This window comes from Platalea leucorodia (genome assembly GCF_965183815.1).
Source record: "Platalea leucorodia genome assembly, chromosome: 3".
Classification (NCBI taxonomy): domain Eukaryota; kingdom Metazoa; phylum Chordata; class Aves; order Pelecaniformes; family Threskiornithidae; genus Platalea; species Platalea leucorodia.
In genome coordinates, this window is record NC_138825.1 from 121,353,102 (window position 1) to 121,377,945 (window position 24,844).

Here is a 24,844-nt window from a genome sequence, read left to right on the forward strand (position 1 = left end):
CTCTCACTCCATAACCTTGAGCTCAACACAACCGCTATCAGAAATTGCGCGTAAAAAATGGGCTGCCCTTGGGTTTTGACTTTATTTTGGAAGTCTTCTCCTGAGGGAGGACAGTATGGGGTTCCTGCTAAGGACATCACTGAATAGCTAATGATGAGTAGTGGCTAATGGGGTGGGTGGGTGGGTGGATGGATGGATGGACGAGTATCTGCTGCCTGGGAGAAACGCATAGCCTGAGGCTTGACACCAGTGAACTGAGCACAGTGGGAAGCTGCGGGACAGAGGCAGTAGCCAGTTTTCCTAGGAGGCCCCGGAAAAGCAAAGAGAAAGGGAGAGTTGAACATGTCTCTGTGTACTTTGGATGAGGTGGTTGTTTATTGTTATTTTATCTGCTTTCCTGTTTCCCTTGCCTGTCTTCCCTTCAGTGAAGCACTGCTTTGTTAAGTTTCTTTGTTCACAAGTGGGGAAGGATAGCTGGGAAGGGAAGCAGGGGAAGGATGGCTGGGGGATGGCGGTGGGGGAAGGAGAGCAGAGGCAGGATGATGGGGAAAGGCTCACAGGGCAGGAGAGTCCCTTGAGTACACAAGCTGGTTTGACTGAATTTTCCCAGGTTTCTGGCCGAAGATTAGTGATGCATTTGGAAGTACCCTTAGAAATTAAGGGTTCCTTAATTGCTCTCTTGTTGCTGCCAGAAAGGTTGCATTTATTACAGCATTACCTCTAGACAGGGCAGCATCTAGAGCTTTTAGGGCTGTGCCCTGGCTCATTTTCAAGGACAACTTGCTCCATAGACACTTCAGAGCTTGAAGAGGAGGTTCCCAGAGGCGTAAATGGAAAGAACTGGGCTGACAGTGGGATCGTGGTGGCTACCTGTCCAGCCCTGTGCTACCTCTAACCAGGCTTATCCCATAGCATGGCACTGGGCATCCTACCATCCCGCTGCTACTCAGCCAGCAAGCGCCTCACAGTGATGGGGCAGAACTCAGGATGGAGTGAGCTACAAGCAAGGCCTGCTGCAACCCCAGAGCTCCCATAGCATCTCCCAGCTACCACCATGCCATGGCAGCCATTCCCCAGCTCCTGTTGGGATTGTCCCAGCAACCTGCCAACGTCTCTGCCCAATTCGCCCAGTCTCAGGCCTTTCACCCCAGTTATCACTGTAGCCCCAAATGACCACCTCTGCTCCCATATGATCTGGGAATGGGCTCTGACGGCATTCGCGTCCATAGTGAGCATTCCCCACCCACAGACTGCCTGGGACCATCCTCCACCCCCCCTCGCTCTCCCTTACATCAGCTTTGGTGTTGCACAGTCTCCACACACCCAAACTACTCATCTGGCACAAAAATAACCAAGCAAGAAAAGGGAACAGGTTTTTGCTAAGTCAGCACTGAATCGGCCAGCGTGAGGGCTAAGACAGAGGGGAGGACAAGGGCTGGTGGCCTGGAGCTGCAGGAGAAAGGACAGGAATGAGACCTCCGTGTTTGGCAGTGGCAAACTGAAGATGATTTAAGCTCGGGAAGTGAGACTTATCCTCCCTTCTCCCTCTTATCCAGCCTGAGTATAACTGCGGTGGCAAACAGGACCAGAAACGATTACAGGACAGGGTCTGAAAAGCTGCCAAGGAACAGAGAAAAACTGCCGAGTCCCTAGGAAGGAGCTGGAGGCTGGTGAGATGGGAGGGACGTGTCCTTCATGTGAGCTGCCCTGTGACCTCTGCACTGCTTTACACATCAAGCCCCAAGAACGATCGTTATTCTCTCCAGCAATAATCTGTGCTAAAGAGGCTGTCTTCCAGAGTAATTTAGCACCAGGGCTAATACTAAATTTCCTGGAGGAGGATTTGCACACAGTAAAAATGTGTGAAGGCAGGAGAGTGCCAGACTGCGGGGCGTTTCTTACAGGCTCTTCTTGCCTCCTAAACTGGTGCTTAAAGCAAGGCTTGAGCTCCCTTGTGCCAGAGATCTTGCTCCCTGGGTCTTCATCTCCATTGAAAGCTTTCCATGGCATAACCAGCTCCTTATAAAACCCACCAAGACACTCTAATCAATGTTAAGTCTATAAATCAGTCTTGAAGCTATGTCTGCTTATGTGATGATTAAATAGCCTGAACTGATTTAAATCAGCTAGACTTGGGCAAGGCTTTCAAAGAGTTGTGCTGGACTGCAGGAGCCCATGAAAGCTGTGAACATCTCGCTACCTCCCAGGCACTTTGCCCCGCTCCCCACGGTGCCCAGGACATCCAGCCACTGCTTGGACCCCGGGCAGCTGCCTACAGTCCCAGCAGGCTGCTCTGTGCACGCTCTCCACTGCTGACTGCTCCGGGAAAAAGGCTGCCTCGCAGCGCTCAGCCGATGTGGTGGGGAACACCCAGCGCTGCCAGGACCGAGGTTGCACAAATCCCGGTGATTCAGAGACCTGGCATGTTCCCAGGCTCCATCACCTATGCATGCTGTGAGCGATACGTTACTAATTTCCCTGTTGGCTTTCTCCGTATTTATCCATGACTTCAGCCTCATCTCCCCCACGCTATGATGCCTGCTGGGCCCTCCCCATCCAGGGGCTCCTCCACACCCATCACCATCCTCACAGATGCAGGGGAGGCTGTTAGCCTTCCTCACTCACTGCCGTGCTGTGATCCGGGGGAGCCTCTGAAAGGCTCTGGGATCTCGTTCCCGGGTGGCAGAAACCCACGTGGAGGGAATCCTTGCCCCTCTTCAGGGACACTGAGTTTTACATGTGCTTGTATTGCCTGGTCACGCATTATTTTAAGCTCTTTGCATCTCTTCGCAGTCACCCTTAGTGAGCGCCCTGGATAACTCCGTATCCTGCACGAAGACATGAAATAAGATGTACAGTGCAGGGCCAGCAGACCCCCTGTGAGTTACTTCTCACCCCAACCATCCTCCCTCCATGAACACCGTTATCTGGTGGCTGTAGCACCCTTGCACAGATACAGCCCCGCGTGCCCTCAGCCCCAGGGCAACGGAGCTGTGGGGTCCCCCCCTTCATCGGGGAGGTGGGAGGAGACCTTAAGCTATGACTAAGATTATCCGCGATCACTCGGCAATGAGGTCCGCCCCACTGGGTGCAGCTGGGGTGGCTGAGCAAGGTCACCTGGGAAGTGACATTCTCCTGGGGCTCAAAAAAAAACCCCAAGGCTCTACAGCTGGCTTTGAGCTCTTGCTCAAGCAAAAAAAGTGCTGTGCTGAGCTGAGCGAAAATGAAGCCTGCTGGGTTAGAGGTGGTGAGAGTTATTTGCTGGTTCATCTCCGTACCAGGAGGATTTAGGCTGGATTAGGCAGTGGCTGCCCGTGCCACTCTGACAGTCCTTCTGCAGGCGACACGAAGCATAAAGCCGGCAGCATCATGTGCGCCGGGTAATCTGACACAAAAGTGATCTTGCGTCCTCAGCTGACATGAATCAGAGATTTGCAAGGGGGGGGTTGTTCGATGTCTTTTTGTGATGTTGAACCTATAAGAGCATACAACCCTCCCAGGGAAACACTTGGCTTTGGGAAACTCGTACTCAGTTTTGCAGTGCTCTCTGAAAGCTCTGCAAACCACCCCGTGCCCCTTGCCACCTCCCCGTCCCACTCAGGCTGTGCTGGGCTCAATGGAGCAAGACAAGACGTGGTCTTCTGCTTAGCATGAAGCTCTCAGCTTTGCTGCCAACTCTCTGATATTGGCTATACCGCTTAATTCGCTGCTTTGATTTCTCCAGTGTAAGCTCAGGGACATAGCAAGACTTTCAGATACATGCAATAAAACCAATCTTCATAATTTTTCATTTGCATCTTCATGACCATCAAGATGCCCCAGCTGAGACGCCGCTTTGTTAGGCACCGTTCAAGCCTCGGCCCCAGAGCACTTGCACCCAAGGAGCAGAAGGAAGGTGAACAAGGGCACTACATGATGTGCCCAGAGTCATCGTGGATTTGGTGAGGTTGAGATGAGCCTCCAGGCTTCAAAATCTGAGCCTCTCTCCCCAGCTGAGCCAACGGACCTCCTGCAAAACAAGACCATATATAACCAAAGGGATAAAACCCCCCAGAAGAAGCATTAACTTTACATACATCCATTATTTTTCCTCTGAAAGGTACAGACGTGACCGCTGGGCTTGCTCTACCTGCACTGAACTCGGCGCGCAAGCAGCCGTGGCTTTCAGACAGAGATAAACTGTTCTGCTTTACAGCACTTGTGTTACTGTGCTGCTCCGGGGGCAGAAGGGAAACTTCTTTACAGTGAGTCACTGACCTGGAAAGGATTTGACGTGCCGGCCCCATGCGCCCCGCTCCCCGTTCTCGCCAGGGGCGAAGGTGCAGCACCAGCATGTGCAGCCTCATCTCCCCATCTTACCTGCTGGTTATCTCACAGCCGTTACTCTGGGTGCAGGGTTAAAGTCATATTTATGCACTTAGCCTTGCCATCAGCTGCTGAGCTTCTCCTTTCTTAAGGTCCTCTGGGAAAACATGCTTTTCAGCTGTGCATCAGCCTTTTCCAGAAGAGAGATCAGCTCAGGAGTGATGGCCACCAAACTCGCATTGAACAGTGCCGCATTTCATTTCCCAGCGGCCACCCCTGGCTCCCCGGCTCCTTGCCCTGATGTCTCATGGGATACCTAGGCAGGAAATCCATCAGTGATAATACACCTTCGTTAAGGAAATCTCTCTCCTTCAAGATGCTTCTCAGTCAGTGGAACCAAAATAATACATAAAAGCAACTTGCTGCTGGCAAAATTTTAAGGCAGGAACAGGATTCTCTACAGGGAGACCCAGACTCATCTTAGCTCTGTAATGGAGAACGTGATTCTGTTTTCCCACAGTGTCAGGTGAGAAAAGTTCATTTAATAAGGAGACGGCAGAAGTGCACTCTGTCCCAGTCTGGACAAACGGCCACAGGGGAGCTGCTCTGGCCGCTCATCTGGAGGGCATTCTCATGCTCTTTTTCAGTTGCCATCTCACACTGGAAGACCAACGTTTTCTCATCTCACCTCAACCACCCGAAAGACCTTCCTGCAGGCAAGCCTGTATTTGCTGTGGATCCTGTTAGAAACCACTGTGTTTATATATGTGTGTGTGTGTGCGTGTATGTGTATATGTATATGTTCCTGCTGGGAACATCTGCTCTTGGTAGACGTTTCCCTTCCCAATTTCCTGGAGATCATAAGGAGGGCCAGAAGGGTGAGAATTCCCATCCAAACTTTCATTTCCCTCACCCAGGGAAGTCTACAGGCTTTGTTGTTTTAACTTCCCAATTTATGTTAATGCAAGTGATAATTGTGATTTCTATATGAATTGGAGCTGCGAATTTTCCCAAGCAGTGGCCACTTCCCCATAACAGCAACAGAACATCGAAACGTTCTGTTTCTACAAGAGATGTGGAAGGGATGGACCATGTACAGACAATGAGAAAGTCCAAAAGTAAATTACATCTGCCCTGTTAGCCTGGCTTCTTTTATTGCAAGTAAGTGATGAGAAACCGCTTCCCAGAACGCTTCTGGTTTCTACAGGATGAAGCGAGTGATGGTTCTGTAGCATATTCTTTAACATTTCCCAAAAAACTTCTTTTGGCAAAACAATTCCTCTCATTTCATAAATGTGCTTTAAACAACCTCAGATGACTAAGCAGGATCACCAGCTTTTCCTTGCGAGAGAGGAGGCTTTGCCGTTGAAGAGATGGTTTCTGCTGGCAAACCAGGTCAGTGGATGTCCCTCCATCGCTCGCTCAGACTCCTGCCACTGTCTTAGCGAAGACCCAGGGGTCTCTGGTCAACACAAGCAGCAAGGTTCACCAACTCTGGTTAAAAATACCCTCCTTCTTGTTTTTTTAAGAGAGTTACCAGTCCACCGACCTGGTTGATCCCGCGGGCCTGTATTTGCATGACTCATGGGGTGGCACAAGGGGGAAAAAGGAACCGAATGCAGGGAGGCGAGGAGGAACTTCTCGAGCCGCTGCTGCCACCAAAAACACTTAACACGAAACTCCGACCTCAGTCACCCACTTCCCTATTTTCCTTCCAAAAAGTGCGAAAAGTGGTGATGCAGCAAGCTGGACACTAATAAGCAATTTATGTCGCAGCCAGTATGAACCAGTCTAGGCAGCGTGACTGGTGTTTGTCATTACAAGAGCTGCGAGGGGGCGTGGGACAGGGGATTTACAAATCAGCCTGTGCATTTTTGGATAATCTGTGGACTGCCTTTAGGTTCTGTATAAATAATAATAATTAAAAGCGGATGTAACTAATTGGAATCCATTCTACGGCAGTAACATGATCCATCTTATTGCCAATCCCCTGAGTCACTCCGTCCTCCGGGTGATTATTTTTCTGCTTTTCCCTAATACAATCTGAACACTGCCTTTCACACTGCTGATGGATCCAGCGTGGGTTGGTGCTGCCGGGGCATTTCAAACCCTCTTCTAGCCCAGACACAACCAGCCCGGTTAGCTTCACACCAGCAGGGCACGACTTGTCTCGTATTTCATCAAAGCTGCACATTTTTAAACTTAAAATCCCCTCCACCATCCACGAGTCTGGTGTTAACCCAGTTGTGTTAACACCTATTATTTGCCCAATTTATTTTGAATTAAAAGCAGCGATGGGCATCCCAGATTTCCTTCTGGGCAGCCTTACTGGGGCTTGCTTTGCATCGTGATCTCTATTTTGGGATACGGCTCCCCTTCCTTGACCTCCTGGGAAGAGCATGTTGTTCCCAGGTTTGGTGGCCCCACGGGAAGGCAAAGCCCAAAGCGGGGCTCTGCAGCACTTGCACAGCAGCAAGGCCAGCTGTGGAGGAAGGTCCTCTCCCTGCACATGTGACACGGTGTGCTGGTTTTGACTGGGGTAGAGCTAATTTTCTTCACAGTAGCTGGTATGGGGCTGTGTTTTGGATTTGTGCTGGAAACAGTGTTGATAACACAGAGATGTTTTCGTTACTGCTGAGCAGTGCTTACACAGAGTCAAGGCCTTTTCTGCTCCTCACCCCACCCCACCAGCGAGCAGGCTGGGGGGTGCACAAGAAGCTGGGAGGGGACAGGGCCGGGACAGCTGACCCCAACTGACCAAAGGGCTATCCCCCACCGTATGACGTCATGTTCAGCATATAGAGCTGGGGGAAGAAGAAGGAAGGAGGAGATGTTCAGAGTGATGGCGTTTCTCTTCCCAGGTCACCGTTACACGTGATGGAGCCCTGCTTTCCTGGGGATGGCTGAACACCTGCCTGCCCATGGGAAGTAGGGAGTGAATTCCTTGTTTTGCTTTGCTTGTGTGTGTGGCTTTTGCTTTCCCTATTAAACTGTCTTTATCTCAACCCACGGGTTTTCTCACTTTTACCCTTCCAATTCTCTCCCCCATCCCACCAGGGGGGAGCGAGCGAGCGGCTGTGTGGGGCTTAGATGCCGGCTGGGGTTAAACCACGACACACGGTCTGACTTGTCCCCTCCTGGGAACAGCAGTCCTGCCACTGCTCAGGGAGGGAAGCTCATTCCCAGGCTCCCGAAGGTTGCTGCTCCCTTTCAGCACCCTTCCAGGATTAGATATGGAGAAAGTATGGGGAGAAAAAGTCCACCTTGGCTGGGAGAAGAGCCTTCTAGCTGGATTCAAACCTCTCTGAAATTAGGAGGAAGCACCTTGGGTCCACCCTGAAGCCTCATCTCTGTTCCTGTCCCTTGGAAAGACCTTGGGCTTATGTCACAGCCTTCCTAGTTTTGGTTCTGGTCCCATTTTCTTTCACCTCTCCTGGGGTTTAGTTTGGAGAAGAGGAGGCTGAGGGGAGACCTTATTGCTCTCTACAACTGCCTGAAAGGAGGCTGTAGCGAGGTGGGGGTCGGTCTCTTCTCCCTAGTAACGAGTGATAGGACGAGAGGAAATGGCCTCAAGCTGCGCCAGGGGAGGTTTAGGTTGGATATTAGGAAAAACTTCTTCACCGAAAGGGCTGTCAGGCACTGGAACAGGCTGCCCAGGGAAGTGGTTGAGTCCCCGTCCCTGGAGGTCTTTAAAAGATGGGTAGACGTGGTGCTTGAGGACATGGTTTAGTGGTGGACTTGGCAGTGCTGGGTTAACGGTTGGACTTGATGATCTTAAGGGTCTTTTCCAACCTTAATGATTCTATGATTCTATGATTCCTCCTGACTGCCTGGATAGACCAGGACCTGCTTCCATCGCTTGCCATGCCTGTTGATGTGACCAGGACCCTGCTCTGCCCGAACTACTCTTACCCCGTTTTTAGGGGGGACGATGGAGATGCTAAAAGCAACACGGGGTAGAGATGGAGCAAAACCATTTCCTTCCCGCTCCTACGCAGCGCTCCCACCGCTGGGGTCCCTGGCGGGCGGGAGCTGGTCCCCCCTGGACGGGAGGACGGGAGGACGGGCAGCGATCCCGCCCAGGGCCCCCGTTTTCCAAACGCCCAACGCGGGGATGCTCGGCACGGGGGGGGGGGGGGGGCTCTGCGCTGCGCGGCGCTGCGCGGGTGGGGGCGCCCTTGCGCGCCGCCTTGCGCGGACGGGTGACGCCACAAAGGGCGCCCCGCCCCGCCGCGCCGCCCCACGTGCGCGCCGCCCCGCCGCGGCAGTGCGCAGCCGGCGGCCCCGCAGGCAGGTGGGAGCGCGGCGGGCGGCAGGGCCCCCGCCCCGCCCGGCCCCGGCTCCGGCCCCGGCCCCGGCCCGCCGCCATGGGCGCCCGCGCCCCGCTCCGCCGGCCGCCGCCGGCCCCTCGCCCCGCCGCCTGAGGCAGCGCGGCTGGACGGGCAGCGCCTCGCCCGCTGCGCTGCGCGGCGGCCCCGGCCCCGGCCCCGGCCGCCACCATGGGGGCCGTCGCGGCGTGCGGGAGCGCCGGCGCCTTCCTCACGGTGAGTGGGTGCGGGGGGGGGGGGGGGTCGGTCCGTCCCTGCGCGCTGCGCGGGTGGAGCGGCGCCGCCCGCGCAAGATCCGCGTGTGCGGGGGTGGGGAGGGGTGGGGATGTGCTGCAGTGCGGGGCCGCCTGCCCGCCCCTCCGCCCGGCTGCGGGGGGGGTGTGTTCTGGGGGGGGTATGCGTGTCCCGGGGTGTCCCGCCGTCCCCCCTCCGCGGCGCCGCGGGGTGCGCGGGGCTCCCCGGTGCCCACCCGGGGGTGCTGCCGGCCCCGGCGCCTGGCAGCGGGCACCGGCTGGGTGCAGCGTCCCCTGCTCCATCCTCTCCATCCCCGTTTTACCGCAGCCGGGCAAAGGGCGGCATTCTCCCCGGGGGCCTCATCCAGGGCTGCGCCGCACCCCGGGGTCTGAGCGGATCCTTCCTTCGCCCCCCTGCCCCGCTCCCAGAGCTCAGCACTGCCCTGGGGTGTGTCCGTCCATCCATCCATCCATCCATCCATCCTCCCTCCCCAGCTGCTTTTCTTGCCGCCCTTTGGACAGGCAGCAAAACTCACCGCCGCTGCCCTGACTTAACACAGAAATGTTTTCCAGAGGGTTCACCTCCAGGTTTGCCTTCCCAGGTAGGGCCCTTCCCAACCAGCGCTTTAAGGCTACCTCCCATCTTTTCGGGGAGAGACGGTAATTCGGTGTGTCAGGCACACGCCGCAGCTGCTGCGGCTCGGTTGTGTAACCGAGGAGTGCACTTGCTCTTGAACTCAAGGTGGATCTTAGCAAGCTGATGCTGGCTCGACAGGAATCCGAGTAAACAAAAAATAATCTAAAGCTGGGAGAGCATTAGCTGGGAAATAGCCTCGTCGCTTTGAAGGCGAAGGGTAACTTCACACAGCAGCGGAGCAGCTGGGGTCCGTGCACGGTGCTGGCTGGGTGCTCCCGAGAGCCTGTTTCCCGCTGGGAGAGGCGAGTGCTGCTGCACATCTGGAAGATGAGATGGTGATGGGGAGCTTGAGATATGGAGCTCCAGCTGGGATCCTGGAGGTCAGTTGGGAATGGCGAGTATAGAGGGAAGAGGGGAAAAAAAGAGTGATATAAAGGGGTAGGGAAATAAAACGGCAGTTTTGCAAAATGAAGCCGAGACTCTAAGCAAACGCACACAGATATTGCTTGTGCACGCATGTACTCAAACCTCTGCATGTGCTGATCGTGCGAGCAAACAAGCCGTAAGACAAAATTCCCGTTTACTCGTGAGCTGGCAGGATGCTCCCTTGGCCACCGGCCAGGGCTTCTTCATCCGACATCTTCATCTTCGAAATTTTGTGTAACTCCCTTTCGCCCCACAAGAAGTTAATGTCTTTCCAGCCCAATGGAAGTACGTTCAAATCAATAGTTTGTGGGTCTCTTACTGGTGCAACAAACTTGAATCCGCCCGGCCACTTGATTTTTGAGCGATAGCCACTTGGCAGTGGTTGTATAAGGCTGGCGTTGGTCGTGGTTTCTCTTGCTTGACGTGGGCTTCGGGCACCCACCGGCTGCCACAAGGTAGCTTCCACCATCTCCCCCAACGCCCTCACCTCAAACCGGTGCGATGTCGCCTTGCTTTCACTCTGGGCTTTCGGGGGCCTGGGGGATTTAATCTGCTTGGAGCAAAACCGTGGCTGCCGGGGATGCTTGCGCACTGTGGTCGGCGCTGGCTGCAGGAATAGCTGATGGGTTTTCCTTCATGGGGACCAGATGTGCTGGTGCTGCTGTTTTGGCATGCTCGGCTGCCTGCGTTTCGCTCTGGAGACGTAGTAAAGGGACTGCTGAGCAGGGTAAGCCCCGGACTCTCTGTTTCACAAACTCCAGCTGAAATAGCTGGTTGTGTTGCAAGAGGTAGAAACTTGCTTTGCTCTTCAGCGCTCTCCTCACAAGCAACTTTTTTCAGAACGAGTAACTTGATCCTTTTTACAGTGAGTAGGGCAGGAGATGGGCTCCTCCTGTCTGCAAAGTTACCGTAAAACTTCCAGACCGCTTTATTTGTGTTTCTGGGTTTGTTTTATAGTATTTTTTTTCTCCTTTCATGTCGCAAGCGACTTCCCGGTGCTGGTCGGCGGAGGGTGCAGCTGACCTTCGGGAAGGGTGGTGGGCTGTGCAGCCCGTCCCCGACCTGTGCCAAGGCATCGCCGTGGAGCCAGCTGCCATTTCTACCAAATTCTGCTGGTTTTGCTTGGAAACGGTTCCCAGAGTATCAATTTAGCACTGTCGGTCCTTGGTCGCTTACAGCTTTCTGCTCCTGCTCTTCTCTACTGGGGTCAAGTGCCCTGTGTTTAGGTGGTTTTTGTCTTTTTTTTTTTTTTTTTTTTTTTTATTTTTTAGGTTTATCACTGCCTGCCCACAGGGCTGGCGGTGGGACATTGCTGTACACAGCCCAAGACGTTGACCGTCTCGAGGTGTCACCCCATTTCAGGACACAAATGCCTGTTGATCCGTCAACTTTCTGCTGGCATGTTGACTCACCGAGTGGGTTTGGGTCCTGAATGAGCCGCTATATTCCCTGCCACATCCCCGTGCACATGCCCGGGAAGCTTGTGGGCCCCTAAAAGCTATTTGCTGTGCAAATTGCCCATCGGGTCTGTCCTGTAGCATGCAGTTATTTAAGAGGGTGACGGAGGCACGGCATAGATGCGATCATTGAGATGGAATCATCAAGGTGGGTCATGCCCACGTCACCTGCGGGGTGCTGCTGGCTCAAGGGTTGGTTTGCAGCTGAGTACGAAGGTCCTCTCGTCTGAGCCATTTCCCTGATGCAAGGAGGTGAAAATGAGACCATTCCTCAGCCTGATTTGGTTTCCTGATACCGTTAAACCTCCACGTGTTGGAATAGGGGAAGGCGGCTGGGAAGCACCTTTGCCCGTGTGGTGCAGGGTGTCGATGCTGAGCTGGGGATGCTCTTTGGGAGCGCAGCCACCTCGTCCCGCTTGACCCTTTCGGCTTCAGTGTCGAGAGCTGCTGCATTGGGCATGGAGAGCAGCACCAAAACTGCTTGAAACCAGATCTGCTCTTCAGTGTTGTCTTGCACCAATTCCTTTTTTCTGTGTTTTTTGGTTACCCTATACACTTTCTGTGGTATTGGAGTAATGAACTGAAATCCAGTGGTTGAGTAGAGCTCACTTCATTATTCTGTTGCTTTTGCTGTTGAGACTGGGTATATCAGCCAGAAAGGTGTAGTTTTGCGTGCTGCTGGGTCAGTCCTGAGGATGAGGGACCAAACCAGCAGCCACCCCTTTGTGTTGAGGATGTCCTCCTGCTCCTGGCCTTCTCTTTCAGAGATCTAAGTGGTGCTAGCCATGAAACCTGAGTAGCACGATGTTTTTAGGGACCAGAAAGACCAATCCGAATAAACAGCAGATGCTCAGCGCTGCTTGGCCTTCCCCCACTGGGACTTGCTGTTGTCCCTAAGCTTGGAAGTGCATGTGCAGCTGAAGATCTGGAGATGTTCAAAAGTGTCAGGGCCACTTTGCTTGAGATAGGATTTAAAAAAAATCAGAAACAGTAAACAAACCTGGTGCTGTTACAGCAGCGTGGGTCCCAATGACTTTAGTTGCCCAGATGAATGATGGAAAGATGGTGCAAATGGGAAGAAAAGGGAGAGCAGGATGAGACCTGTGGCGCGTGCTTGTAGCAGGGTTGTCCATGGGTTTCCTGAGGTCTGGCTTGATGCAGAGGGAGAAATTAGGATCTGAGCTGGTGGCACGCAGCTCATCCCTGGCAAGGCAGGAGAGCCGCTGCCTGTCCTGCCTCTCCGGTTGGCACGGGGAGGAGGATGAGTAACGCAGGTGACCCCGCACGCAACCTCGGGAGGCCGGATCCTGCTGTGTCTGGTTTGCTAATTCAGGGTTGCGTCATGAAGATTGCGGGCGGCAGGTTTCCTTAGAGCCAGCTAAGCACTTCGTTAAATCATGTCTTAAGGGAGGGGAAAAATAAAATGCATCCTGTAAGCCTTTGCTGCCTGCCAGGGCAGCCCCGCTTTTTGTTTTAATTTGACGTGCCGTTAATTAGCCTGGCTGCTGCAGGATCCTTGTCAACTCCTGCGGGCTTGCCTGCTTCTGCCTGCTCTGTAATTGCTGCTTCAGGAGGAAAAAAAAAAAAATAAAAAAAAATAAAAAATTGAAGCGTTTTGTACAAATCCCAAGCTGTAAATTATTTAGCAGGTGAAACAGAAATGTGCTGTGTGTTTCCAGGAAGCAAGAGACTGCACCAAAAATGATGCGGCGCGGCTTGCGGCTCTGCCGCGATGTGCCTTCTGCAGAGTCATGTTGTTGGGAGGCTTTTTTTTTTTTTTCCCCTTCTGAATATGTTCTTGCTGGCTGATAGCCCAGAATAGGTAGCAGAGCAAGAGGCGAAGGCTTGTATAACATAGCCAAGTGATTTATGTGCCTGGCTGTGCAGTTGAAAAGCGTTAGGGTCTCTGGTCTTTTTACCTTCAGTGTAGGAAAGCACCTTTGGAAATTCAAGGTAACGTTGGCTCGTTCCTCTCTCCCTCCTAACGCAGCCTGCAGCTGTTTGAAAATGTTTTTTCTATTTGCATGTTGTATGATGTTGTGTCAGCCTTTCTTCTGATATGCCTTTTGTTCCGGGTGTTGTATCTCCGCTGGCATAACTGAATATAATCCATGGCCCAGAGGTCTTCTGGAAGAAGCATCGACCTGCTTGGTAGATGCAGCTTCTCCTGGAGATGGAGCTGCCTCAATGCAAAGGGAATAAAGCCCTGGGATTGGAAATAAGTAGAGATAAACAGATTTGTAGCCATCATCTAGCCAACCCCAGCTGGGTGCAGTTCAGTGTCTAAAAACTGGAGACCTTTTACCTGTGTCTGATGCAATGAGGAGCTGAGTTACAGCAGAGCTCCTCAGAGAGCTTAAAAATAGCATCAGGTTTTCTCTCCTGTTGCTAATGCATCTGGTTTAAAGTGGGTTCAGATGTGGTTGGAGGCTCGAAGCACAACATCCCTTGTGGTCTCAGCAAACCCTGTGCTTGCACAGTTATAAAAAATCATGAAAGGGCAGCGGGGCTGAGAAATAGTCCGGTAACGCCTGCTAGCCTGGATTTCATCCAGGTTTGCGTTATTTAGAAAGGTAACTATTTGAACAAGTGCAGATTAATAAATGCAGAGGAGGAAAGTTTTACAGGTCAGAGCTGCCACCTGCCTGTGTTTTTTGTCTTCTCGGCAAGCTCCTGGCTCATGCTGGAGCCTCTCAGCCTTGAAATGCAAAACGGGTCTGAATTTTCCTGGGGTGGCCAGGTAGCACGTACTGCTGAAACTCAATTAGCAGTATTTACTGCCCTGGCAGGGTTGCAGTGTAAATGATGCTTACTCTTACCGAGAAGCATGGTGTCAAATTTAAGGAATTATAATCGTAGCTGGCGTTGTGTCCGGAGAGCGTGCTGCTGTCCGCACCGGTTCTCTTACACCCCAGCCTCGCTGAGCTCCTTCCCCTGTGTGTAGAAACATCTCGGTGGTCCCGTGGCTCTGGGATGTGCTTCGTGATCCGGCAAGGGATCGCCGGCAGAGAGGGCTCCGGTTGCACGCTGTTGTTGACTAATACCTCCCGTCTGTCTTCCAGCTGCTCGTGCTCCTTGGCACCGCTGACGGTCAGTCGAAGCTGACCTCCGAGCAGAATGCCATCAGCCTCTCCCCTGGCAAGTACCGCCACTTCGACCGTGCCACCAACAAAGAGCTGATCTGCGACAAATGTCCCGCAGGAACCTATGTATCTAAACATTGTACGAAGAGTACCTTAAGAGAGTGCAGCCCTTGTCCAGATGGGACCTTTACTAAGCATGAGAACGGCATAGAGCGGTGCCACCCTTGTAGAAAACCCTGTGAACTGCCAATGATTGAGAAAACTCATTGTACTGCCTTGACTGACCGCGAGTGCACTTGCCTGTCTGGTACGTTTCAGACAAACGATACCTGTGTCCCTTACACGGTGTGCCCGGTCGGCTGGGGCGTCCGCAAGAAAGGAACCGAGACAGAAGACGTTAGGTGCAAGCCGTGCCCTCGTGGTACCTTTTCTGATGTGCCTTCTAGTGTGATGAAGTGCAAAACATACACTGACTGCTTTGGGAAAAACATGGTGGTCATCAAGCCAGGGACGAAGGAGAGCGACAACGTCTGTGGTTCTCCAGCGTCTCTTCCAAACACATCTTTGACTTTGTCAAGCACTGAAGTGGGTGAAGAGCCCTACGAAGTTCCACCAACCGCTCATCTTCCCAAAGGTAATGCCTACTGCTGAAACACAGACATGGTTTTGGTTGTGAGATTGTGTTCCTGCCTCGGTCAAGGCTGGCTTTAGGCTGTTAAAGGGCAGCCTGGGCGAAAGTGTGGATGGTGCTTTTGCTTCATGGCCAGAAGGCAGCTCCAGAGTGCATCAGGTTGCCCACAGTTGCGTTAAACCACGTTTAATAATGTTTTCACTGCGACGGCAGTTGTGATTGGACTCCTGGCTGTCCTACTGTTTGGATTGAAAGGACATCACGTTCCCCAGCCTCTTTTCCCGTCTGTGTGTCATGCTGGCACAAGTCTTTGTTCATTTGTGGCAAACCTGAGCAGAGTGCAGCAGGAAAACCCTGGCAGAAGAAGGAGCTTTGCTCCACCAGACTTCTCCGGATGGATTCACTGCTTTCGTGCCCGTGCTTTCCCTGCTGCATTTTGCCCTGTACTGAGCCAGTGTATTGGCTTGAATGGGATCCATTGCCAAAACAGCCCTCCAGGAGCCTAGGCTGTGCTGTAAATTTTTTCTTTAACCTCTAAGATTTCTGTTAGTTATCACCGGTGGGGAGAACCACGTTGAATTCCCCATTCTCTCATTTAATTGAAATTGATGTATCATCCCAGTCTTTAGGTAGATGCTTTAGCTGTGGCTGGTTGCAGTGGTGCTGTAGGACCCCATTTGAGGTGGTGCTTAACACTCTCAGGGAAGCAGCCTCCTTACGGTGTCTCAGATGGGGCATTTTAATTAAAAAAAATGCAACTTTTTATGGCCTGAACACCTGAGTTGATAAATACAATAGCAGGGAAGTGTTGACAGTGGTAGACTCCCAGTGCTTTCTCCTTTGCTAGGTCTCAAAGCTTGATATGATGTTGGTGTGTCATTGGGAGAGGACGGGAGGGTGTTCCCTGAACTTTGAAATCAACTGTAGACAATTAGATAAAAGTGAAAACATTCTCCCTGTTTGTATCCTGGTCAGAGTATTTTGGGTAACCAAGTCAGAGGCAAAATCAGATTACATGTGGTTACACCCACTCTCTGGCTCAACTAGGATGAGACATGATGTTCAAAAGCAGAGTTTCCAAAGTAAGCTCTAGTTCTTGCCGCAAAAGCCCTTCCTCTTTTCACCAGGCTTTGGTCATGCCACTGGCTGGGACCTGAGAGCTGTTGGTTGATATGAAAACTCAATAAAGATGGAAAGTAGCTCTTACAAAACCTGGTAGAGAGATACTAAGCCTCAAAATTTTGATGTGTTTCTAGCCCAAATACCACATTTTCCACATTTGGAATGAAACCCGTGTTCATAAACTTGAGAAACCTCAAAGTTGTAGGTTTTCTGAGAAGTACTGAATGTGGGACAAACACAGATTGACAGCATGCCTTTAATCACTTGGGATTTTTTTAAACAAATTGCCACTAACCTTAACCAACAAGGGTCAATTTTATCTTGAACCTACGTCTGTAACTGTACCCATCTGTTCCCAGAGCCAAACCTCAACTTCACCTCTTCCCTTTCTCACTGCCTGGCGTTGGGTTTCTGTCTGCTGGCCAAGCAGATGCTCAGGCAGGTCTTAGACTGTGACATGATGCCGTATCGCGTCTCCAGTGCCGTCACCCTGAACTCTCCTTTCCTGTCACAGGTTTGAACTCTTCAGTTCCTGATTTTGTCCCCTCTCCCGCGCCACGCACATCCAGTGGCACAGCAAAGCCAGCGGGCTACTACAACGAAACCTCGGCCAACGAAACGGACGGTGCCGGTGGGACCCTCATGGGCTCCGGCGCTGCCAGCGAGGCACAGAGCTACCGGCACAAGCAGACCAGCCAAGCACTGGAGAAGCAGCCGTCGTTGGAGATGGCGGGGGGCGAGAAGTCCAGCGTCCCATACAGGCCGCCCCGACGAGGTCAGCAGAACACCCACCAGCACTTCGACATCAACGAACACTTGCCATGGATGATTGTCCTCTTCCTGCTGTTGGTCCTGGTGGTTATTGTCGTCTGCAGTGTCAGGAAGAGCTCACGGACTCTGAAGAAGGGACCCAGGCAAGATCCAAGTGCCATTGTGGAAAAAGCTATTATGAAAAAGTCCACCACCCCCACGCAGAACAGGGAGAAGTGGATCTATTACTGCAACGGGCACGGTGAGCAGTAGCGACCGGGGGCTGTAGGGGGTAGCGTCCTTTGTGCCGTCCTGTGCGGTGATTTGGAGGGGCCACCACCGCATCCAGTGACTGGTTGCTTTTCTGACTTGCTGGGTCTTGTAGCAAGGACAAAGCCCATATACTGCTTCCTCAGATGTTTCTTCATCCTTGGCTTCTCTCCATCTCTGTTCCCATGGTGCGTCCCTACTCCTGAAGGAAGAGTTAATGGGGGGAATGTCACCTGCTCACCCCAGCTCCTCTCCTCCTTCCCACCCATCCTTGGTAGAAGGATCTTGAATGAAGCCACCTTCTTCTTTTTTATTTTTTCCACTTTTCTTTTTCACTCTCTCCTTATTTTCTCGGTGACTCAGATGTGGGTCTGGCTGTCTTTCGTGTCATCCTTTTTCCCCTCACCCTGTCTGTTTCTGGAAGGCTGAGTCATCCTCTGCCTCTTGGCAGCGCCTCAATTTCAGGTTCTTAGTCCTAAATCCCAACTGCTGGCTTGTGTCCCCAGCCCTTCACCCATGCTGGAGCCAGGAAGGTTGTCCTTAAAGGCTGTGTCGTGGAGGGATACAGCTCCATGAATGTCATGAGGTCTTCCTGGAGGTTGTGCTTTGTAGTGTTTCTGTTCTTTTGGTGGATGACTTGCTGTCAGCGTTTTGATGAGACTTTAAAGATGACCTGCTGTGGTCATTAAATTGAAATTTGTAAAAAATCAGTGACATTAACGGTGGTGTGAACGTGAGCACCAAGCAGCCCTGATCTCCCTAGTAGGATGCATGGTTCTTCCTCTGCAAAGCTACAGTGGCAGTTTTGACCCCTCCTTATCCTGTGCAGACAGGCAGCGCTGATGAGTCCTTACTTTGGGTTGAGGTTGCTCAACCTTAAACATCTGTTCACAGTTAACCTTTAGAAAAGCACATTTAACAAGGAGGGGGCCAAACAAAGAATGGATTGAAAAAAGATTGGAAGGTTTAAGAGAGATCAGTGCTTGATGAAAGTCATCCTTGAGTGCTTAAGTACAAAGCAAAGGCGGCTTTGAGTAGGGCGTCTTCTGTCGTGTACTCTTTTCTCCTTCCTTCCGATTAATAGACCTCCTACACTTTGTTTGCCTTTGTTAATGCATTTATATAACCAGTAAGGTCTTGTTGGAATTAGTTTTATGCCTTCTCTTGTGTTTGTGCTGCTTATCAGTTTCCTTTTAACTCTTGACTTTTTGGGGTGCTGTTTCTTGAGCTTTTTTCCCTTTGCGATAACTTTTTCCAGTAACCCCTGCGCTCCATTGTCCCTAAAATCTGTGGTACCCAAAGCGTGGTCCATGGGGCGATGGTGAGTGATCTGCAATGGGGTTGCAGAACCTTACTAAACACCCTTATTTGTGGGTGGTACCAGAAATACTACATGGCTTTGGCCATGGTTCATTGGCCAAAAGTGGCTGGTTTTTACTAACTTGTAGTAACTTTTTTCCCCATGATCTTAATTACCAGTTGATTGAATTTCTCACTTTACTGTGTTTTGGAGCAGCAAGTGTCCTTATCTCAGAACAGGGGCTGAATCTGAACAGGGTGGGGAGTGATTGAGTGCAGGGACCAAACCAAGTTGCTCTGACCGGGTGCAGCTCTGGTTTCTAACCTGGCGTTTCAGACCCTGTGCCAAAATGCCCACGCTGCAGCTGGCCCTTTTCCTGGAGGCCACATTAGAGCTGCCTTCGTGGGCAATGCTGTGCGTTTGGTCACCAAGCATGATTCAGGTTAAAGAAACCGTGCAGCTAAGAGAAGGTGATATGTGGTGAGCAACGAGGCTATGTTAGCCCATTTAGGTATAACCCCACCGCCCAGATCTTGCTGTCCTTTGGGGGACAGCATCATTCATGGGTCATCCTGTGCTTCCCAAGATGAGTTGTTCTCTGTCATCCTTTAACAGCTGAATTCATCTAGTGCATCAAATTCACAAGATATTTGCAAAGTTTTCCCCTTGTCTCGGGAAATAAGCTGGATGTAACGGCAAAAACCACACTTAGCTGACAAACTGGCCCAGTGTCCGATCAAGCTACTCAGGTCTGGAAGTGAATTGCGCTGTTGCTCTGGGCTCCTGGCTGGGCGGTTTTACACATCCCTCGCGGTCGTTCTTGCAATAGTCAGTTCCGTGTTGGCACGGGTGGCTTCCTGACTTCCTCCTGCCACTGAACGTCCTCAGTTGAACTTTGTGCAATGAAGGCAGACAGACAAGCGCAAACCAGTTAATGCTTTATCTTGCTTTTAGTGCAGCTCTGGTGTTGCCTCAGTCACGTTGCGTTAGCTGGAAGGGCCTTGCTCGTTAGTTCTTACTTGGTGGTGGTGCTCTGTCATGTCAGATGTGGAAATTGTTCTCCTCCACATTGGTGTATAAATCCCTCTTTGGTTTTCCTATTGAAATGTCTGACTCTTAAGACTGTTTACTTGAAACGAGAGAAGATGTAGTGCCATAGAGGAATTGACCTTTTATTTAATAACTGGTGGTACAGCTAAGATGTACTGCAGAGCTGCAGCGTCATGGCTTAGCTTTCTGCTGCTCCAGCAGTGTTTGTACCCAAATCACGCTTCATCCTGAAGCAGCGTTTCAGACAAGGGTGAATATAGCCAGGAACAAACTTCAGGCTGTTGCAGGGAGGAAATCTTTCCCCACCCGTGCTGCTAGCGCAGATCCCTCCATAGTAGGCAGCCAGAGCAAAGCCTCCATAGATGTGAGGACCACAGCTGCTCCCCAGATCTTCAGGTGCCAGCCTGGTTTGTGGTTGCACTAGGGGGGTGGAAGGCAAGCAATTAGGTTTAAATCATCATCTGGGGCTGGGGGTGAAGCTCTGGGGTCTGGTGCTGGCAGCGTGCCAATGTCCATATGACATTCCCACCTTGTTGGCCATGCCAACAAGGACCTGGGGTGTGTTTATTGCGGGGGCGAAGCCTGTGTACGTAGCTGTTGCGCACAGTCTCCCCCCCTTCCTCCTAGTTTACCATCTCCTCCCTCCTAATCCTTTCAGTAAACAGCTTTAACCTTTGAAAGGGAAGACCGGGTCTGACGTAGGCGCTGCAGCCTCTGCTCGAAGGAGCTGTGCTTGGGTGGCTGCCCTTGCACTGGCACCCCATGTACCTCCCGTGATGCCAGACAGGAGCACAGCTGGCATCCAAGGCTTTGCCCGTTTGGAGGATTTTATTACCAATTTTTATTACCGATATCTTTAAACCCATCGGTTCTGGGTGACGCATGGTCAGGGTGGCACCAGCACTGCTCAGTGCTGGATCAAAGATGTCTTGCTGTGATTGGGCTTCTTCCCAAACGAGGATGATTTTAGGGTGGAAGCAGTGGCTCAAACTCCTGCCTGGTTCCTGATGGTGCTTGATGTACTGAATTGCTTAAATAGTTGAGATACATGTGTCATCCTGAGCAGCGGTGGTTGTCATGGGGCATTTTGCTTGTCCTCATCTTCCTGTGAGCTGGTTTCTATGCCCCATGCTCTCTCTGGTCATAATACGTGCCTTAACAACCCAAACCTAAAAATAGCAGTAGCTTGGGAGGCTGGTGTTAAAACAAGACCCCTGTCCTTAACATGGACATGCTCCAGCCAAGACGGCAAATGACGATGATTCTCACTGGATTAAATGGTTCAGAGGTCTGGGAAGAGCTTGCAATGACTAACAGCCTGAGTTAGCAGCCAGCCTACCTCCACGTCTGTCCTTGTGTCTGTCCCCGTGGCAGGGGCTCTCCCCACAGCTCCCAGGTCTCATCTGTGCAGGATCTTGAAGGTGGAGCAGCATCGATGGTGCGGCTGTGGTTGGAGAAGCTGGACCTCTTGCTGCTTCAGCTGGCTCTTACTTTCTAGCCCTGCAGATGGAAATCCAAAGGGGAAAAGCAGTTTGCCAAAGATTTCCAAAGAAATTATCAGTGTAGTGCCTGAACGACATGGGTACTGGGCTGATAGTGCTCTGTGGTTTTAACCTTGTATGACTACTTTCTTTTAGAAGATCAAGAACAGCCTACACACTGGAAACACTTTATTCTAAACAATCCCTTTATCTTAGCAAATAAGATAAGCTTCCAAAGGCAAGGAATTGAGCTGGTAATAGAAATGGAGAATAGAAGCCTGTCTCTTGAACGTCTTGGAAATGCCAAATTTGGCATCAGCCTATGCGAAATGTGAAGATGGGCCTGAAATCCATCTTGCTGAAATTGCTGATAGTGTTGTCTTTGACTTTCACTCATTGAGTAGCAGAAGATGAAAGGCAAGAGACTCTGTAAAATGTTACATTTTGGGCTAAAACCTCCTGTGTATACAAGAAGCTGCCTGACATGATGTGCCAAGAGGCAAGAAGAGAATTTGGTGGTGGGTTTGTTTTTTTTTTGGAGTTGAAAGACTGAAGAACAGATCTTGGCAGCGCTGGCCTGGCATGAGATGCCACTTTCCTTTTATTTTTCCTCAAGTCTGGTAATTGCACATTATTGCAGTGGGTGGTGAGAGCGAAGCCAGGAAGGCTCTGATTAAATAATCAAAGAAATAAACTGTTCTGCAAAAGCTGTTTGCAGCTGAGGTGGAACTGAGGCTTGACTGCAGGTAGAAGAGCATGTACTGAAAATGGCTCAGGACCAAAAGCAGAGTGGGGAGTTGAGGATGATGCTGGAAAGATGAGGAGTGTTAGGATTTGAGGGTCTTGGTTGCTCAGCTGTCAGGATGCCCGGTTGTCATCACGCTGGGAACTGGGATCGTCTTGGTTGGCGGTTTGTAGGGAGCAGTCCTTGGCTTGCAGCTCGGTTGCTGTAGGACCAGGGCTAGGCTTGAGCTTGGTCTGCTCCAAAGGAAGTTGGTGAGGATGTTGAAGAGGAACCAGAGCCTCACGGGGAAGCCCTGTGCCATGGAGAGCCTGACCCTGCGCTGCAGCTCTGAAGCAACCGCACGTGAATGTAACCCAACAGGTGTGTTGGCAGTATGCATCGGGGCGTCTCAGGTCATTGCAGGCTTGCCCTCACGTGGAATCAGATACTCCTTTATGGTTAGTGTTGGAAGATGCTTATCAGAGTAAAATTACTTGATTCTTTTTCTTTTAAAGAGACAGTACATTGACTAAAAAAGCCCACACATAACCGTAATCTTTTCTATAGATCTGTTACCTAATGAAAGGAAGCAAGTGCATGGAAACAACCAAGCAGTGGATATTCTTCCTCAAGCCTCGTGTCACTCCCTACTCAACTGCTACCCTAAATAAGGAAACCCAGCTGCAGGGGTGGCACTCGCAGGTCTACAGGGTGGCTGCCTGGCAGTGGATGCTAATTTAGGACCCTTCCTTAGTGCTTGTACGGGTAAACGAGATGAAAGCCATGTAGTGGGGTTTTTTTGTAGTGTTAGTGTTCCCTTTGATCAACTCCTGAACTGATCACAGCTTGGTGGCAGGAGCATCGCACTGGGAGGCAGGGCACGGATGGAGGAGCTGCTGTGGAAACGCACCCCTGGGGACTCCATCTCTTCTGCACATCTGCAGAGCACGGGGAGGAGCAATGGGATTGAAAGCTTCACCAGTCTCAAACCGTGGTGGCCTCAAGGTTTTGTAGCCAGACCGCAGGAAGGGCAGAGATGGCCAGCAGCATCTCACGAGGGCGGGTGTGCCCGTTGCTGCTAACATAATCTGGTAATTGTGGTTACTCCTGGGGAGGAGCAGCCCTGGGCTTGTGTGCAAACCCTAATATGACTCTGGCAGGCAGAGCCTGAAATGAGGGATTAATGTCTGTCTACCTGCCAAAACAGAGAGGTGGAAGGTGTTGGTTTGTTTTTTGGTTTTGTTTTTTTTTTTTTTTTCCAAAGCAGTCTCTCTTCTGGCATCTGCAGCTTAATGATCTGTAGATGACTGCTGTTCCTTTAATGTCAGCCTGTCTACCTCTGCAAAGTGAGACCCAGGCAGAAAGGGAGCTTGTTAAATTGGAAGGGGCAGGTATGTGCAAGGCACCACGAAGAACATGGATGCCGTGGTACTGCTGAGCCTTAAAACAGGAATGCTCCCTCACTGGAGCTTGTTCGGCTGCGCGGGAGCTCTGCGTTTCATGCTGCAGTTGCTCCAACACGGGTGAAATGCTCTGCTTCGGGGTGGGATGAAGCAATTCATCTGCAATGCAAACCTCTGCCATGGGAGCTTTGGGGTGACATCTGATGAGTTCGAAACAGCATCTTCCTCAAACTACTCAAAACTTTGCTCAGGTTTGTCCCAAAGTCATCCTTGACCTTTTGGGAAGCTGTGTGGTTTCCATAGGGTGTATGCAGGAGCTGACCAAGGCTTCATGGTGAAAAGGAGCCTTGGAAAATGCAAACGAGGGAGGCTGCTGTTCTGTTTAGAGAGGAGGAAACATAATCATATCTTGCTCCTCAGCCTTATTGCATTACCAGGCCTGAAGACTGGTGCTTGATCACTTCTAATGTGTGTTGCTATGCGAGCCATCTATCCGCAACGTGCGCAGGGCTGTGCGCAGCTGCCCTGGGAAGCTGGTACGTTTGCTCCCAAATCTGCTTCAAAAAACAAAGAAAAAAACCTAAACTATCCCATGGTAAAAATTCCTGGGTGGCCCCTGGATTAATTTAATAAGGGATTGGGATTTGTGCCTGCCTGTTAAGGTGTAGGGCCGAGTGTCAGAGGCAGGGCAGCTCTGCGGGGAGAGGAGGGGTGTCCTTGTAGAAAAACACACCGAGCCCAGGGTTTTTTTGCCAAAAACCCAGCAGCCGTTTCTGTGCCGGGAGGGCTGTGATTTCTCACGTCGGTAAGGCTCTCACACATAACTCCTCAAATAACAAGGCAGATTTTTTTTTTTTTTTCCTCACTTGCCAAGGCTTTGTCTGGGGGGGGGAATACGCAGGAGGCGAATTTAATCCTCGGGTTGGCATCTGCGGGTGTCTGGATATTTATATGGCTCTGGCTGCGGCAGTGTGCTTGCTCGGGGTTACCAGCTGTCCGTCAGGGTTATAATGAAGATTAACTCTGTGAAAGCCGTTTAAAATTTAATAATTACATAAAATACTTAAGCTGGCCATTCCCTTTTAAACCAAAGAAAGAGCAAGTCCTGCCAGCATAGGGAGAGATGCAGGGAGAGCATCCCGTGGTGGTGGGCAGGAGCTCGCGCGGGTCCCGGGAGGGCTGGACCAAAGGTGCTGTTCTGGAGGTGGCCTCCACATAGCGTGTGGTGGGAAGGCAGGTCTTGTCTCCTGCTGACCCTCAAGTTCCCGGGTCTGAAACATGTTCGTGATTGCATGTGGCTGATCACAGACCTTCCCGGACTGCCTGGTTTGGTTGAGTTATTTTCCAGAGACCATGTGGGAAGTGTTTGTCAGCAGTCCCTTTCCTGCCCTGTGAGACTTTTGTTTTTTTTAAAACAAAACCAAACATCACTATTTAGTGCTTTGCCTAAACAGCACTTGCTGAGGATGTGAATCACTGGCTCCTGGGAGAGTCTGATACCAGCACTGTCCTCCATGGGAAAACTAGCAAATCTCTAACAAGTCTTCATAAGAGTATCCCTTCCTCCTGTCCCAACAAAGGCTCTTGTTAGAAACATGGAAAGGTTTGGGTTGGAAGGGACCTTCAAAGATCATCTAGTCCAGC

The 24,844-nt window shown here is 51.4% G+C and overlaps 1 protein-coding gene across 1 annotated transcript in view; it reads left to right on the forward strand.

The window, feature by feature from the left end:
* Positions 1 to 8,747: 8,747 nt before the first annotated feature.
* TNFRSF21 (TNF receptor superfamily member 21) overlaps positions 8,748 to 24,844 on the forward strand; it is a 34,394-nt gene continuing 18,297 nt past the window's right edge. The window contains exons 1-3 of the mRNA XM_082305428.1: positions 8,748 to 8,849; positions 14,449 to 15,103; positions 16,737 to 17,234. Coding sequence (XP_082161554.1) covers positions 8,805 to 8,849; positions 14,449 to 15,103; positions 16,737 to 17,234 — 1,198 coding nt within the window. The 5' untranslated portion in view covers positions 8,748 to 8,804. The remainder of the gene's footprint in view (positions 8,850 to 14,448; positions 15,104 to 16,736; positions 17,235 to 24,844) is intronic.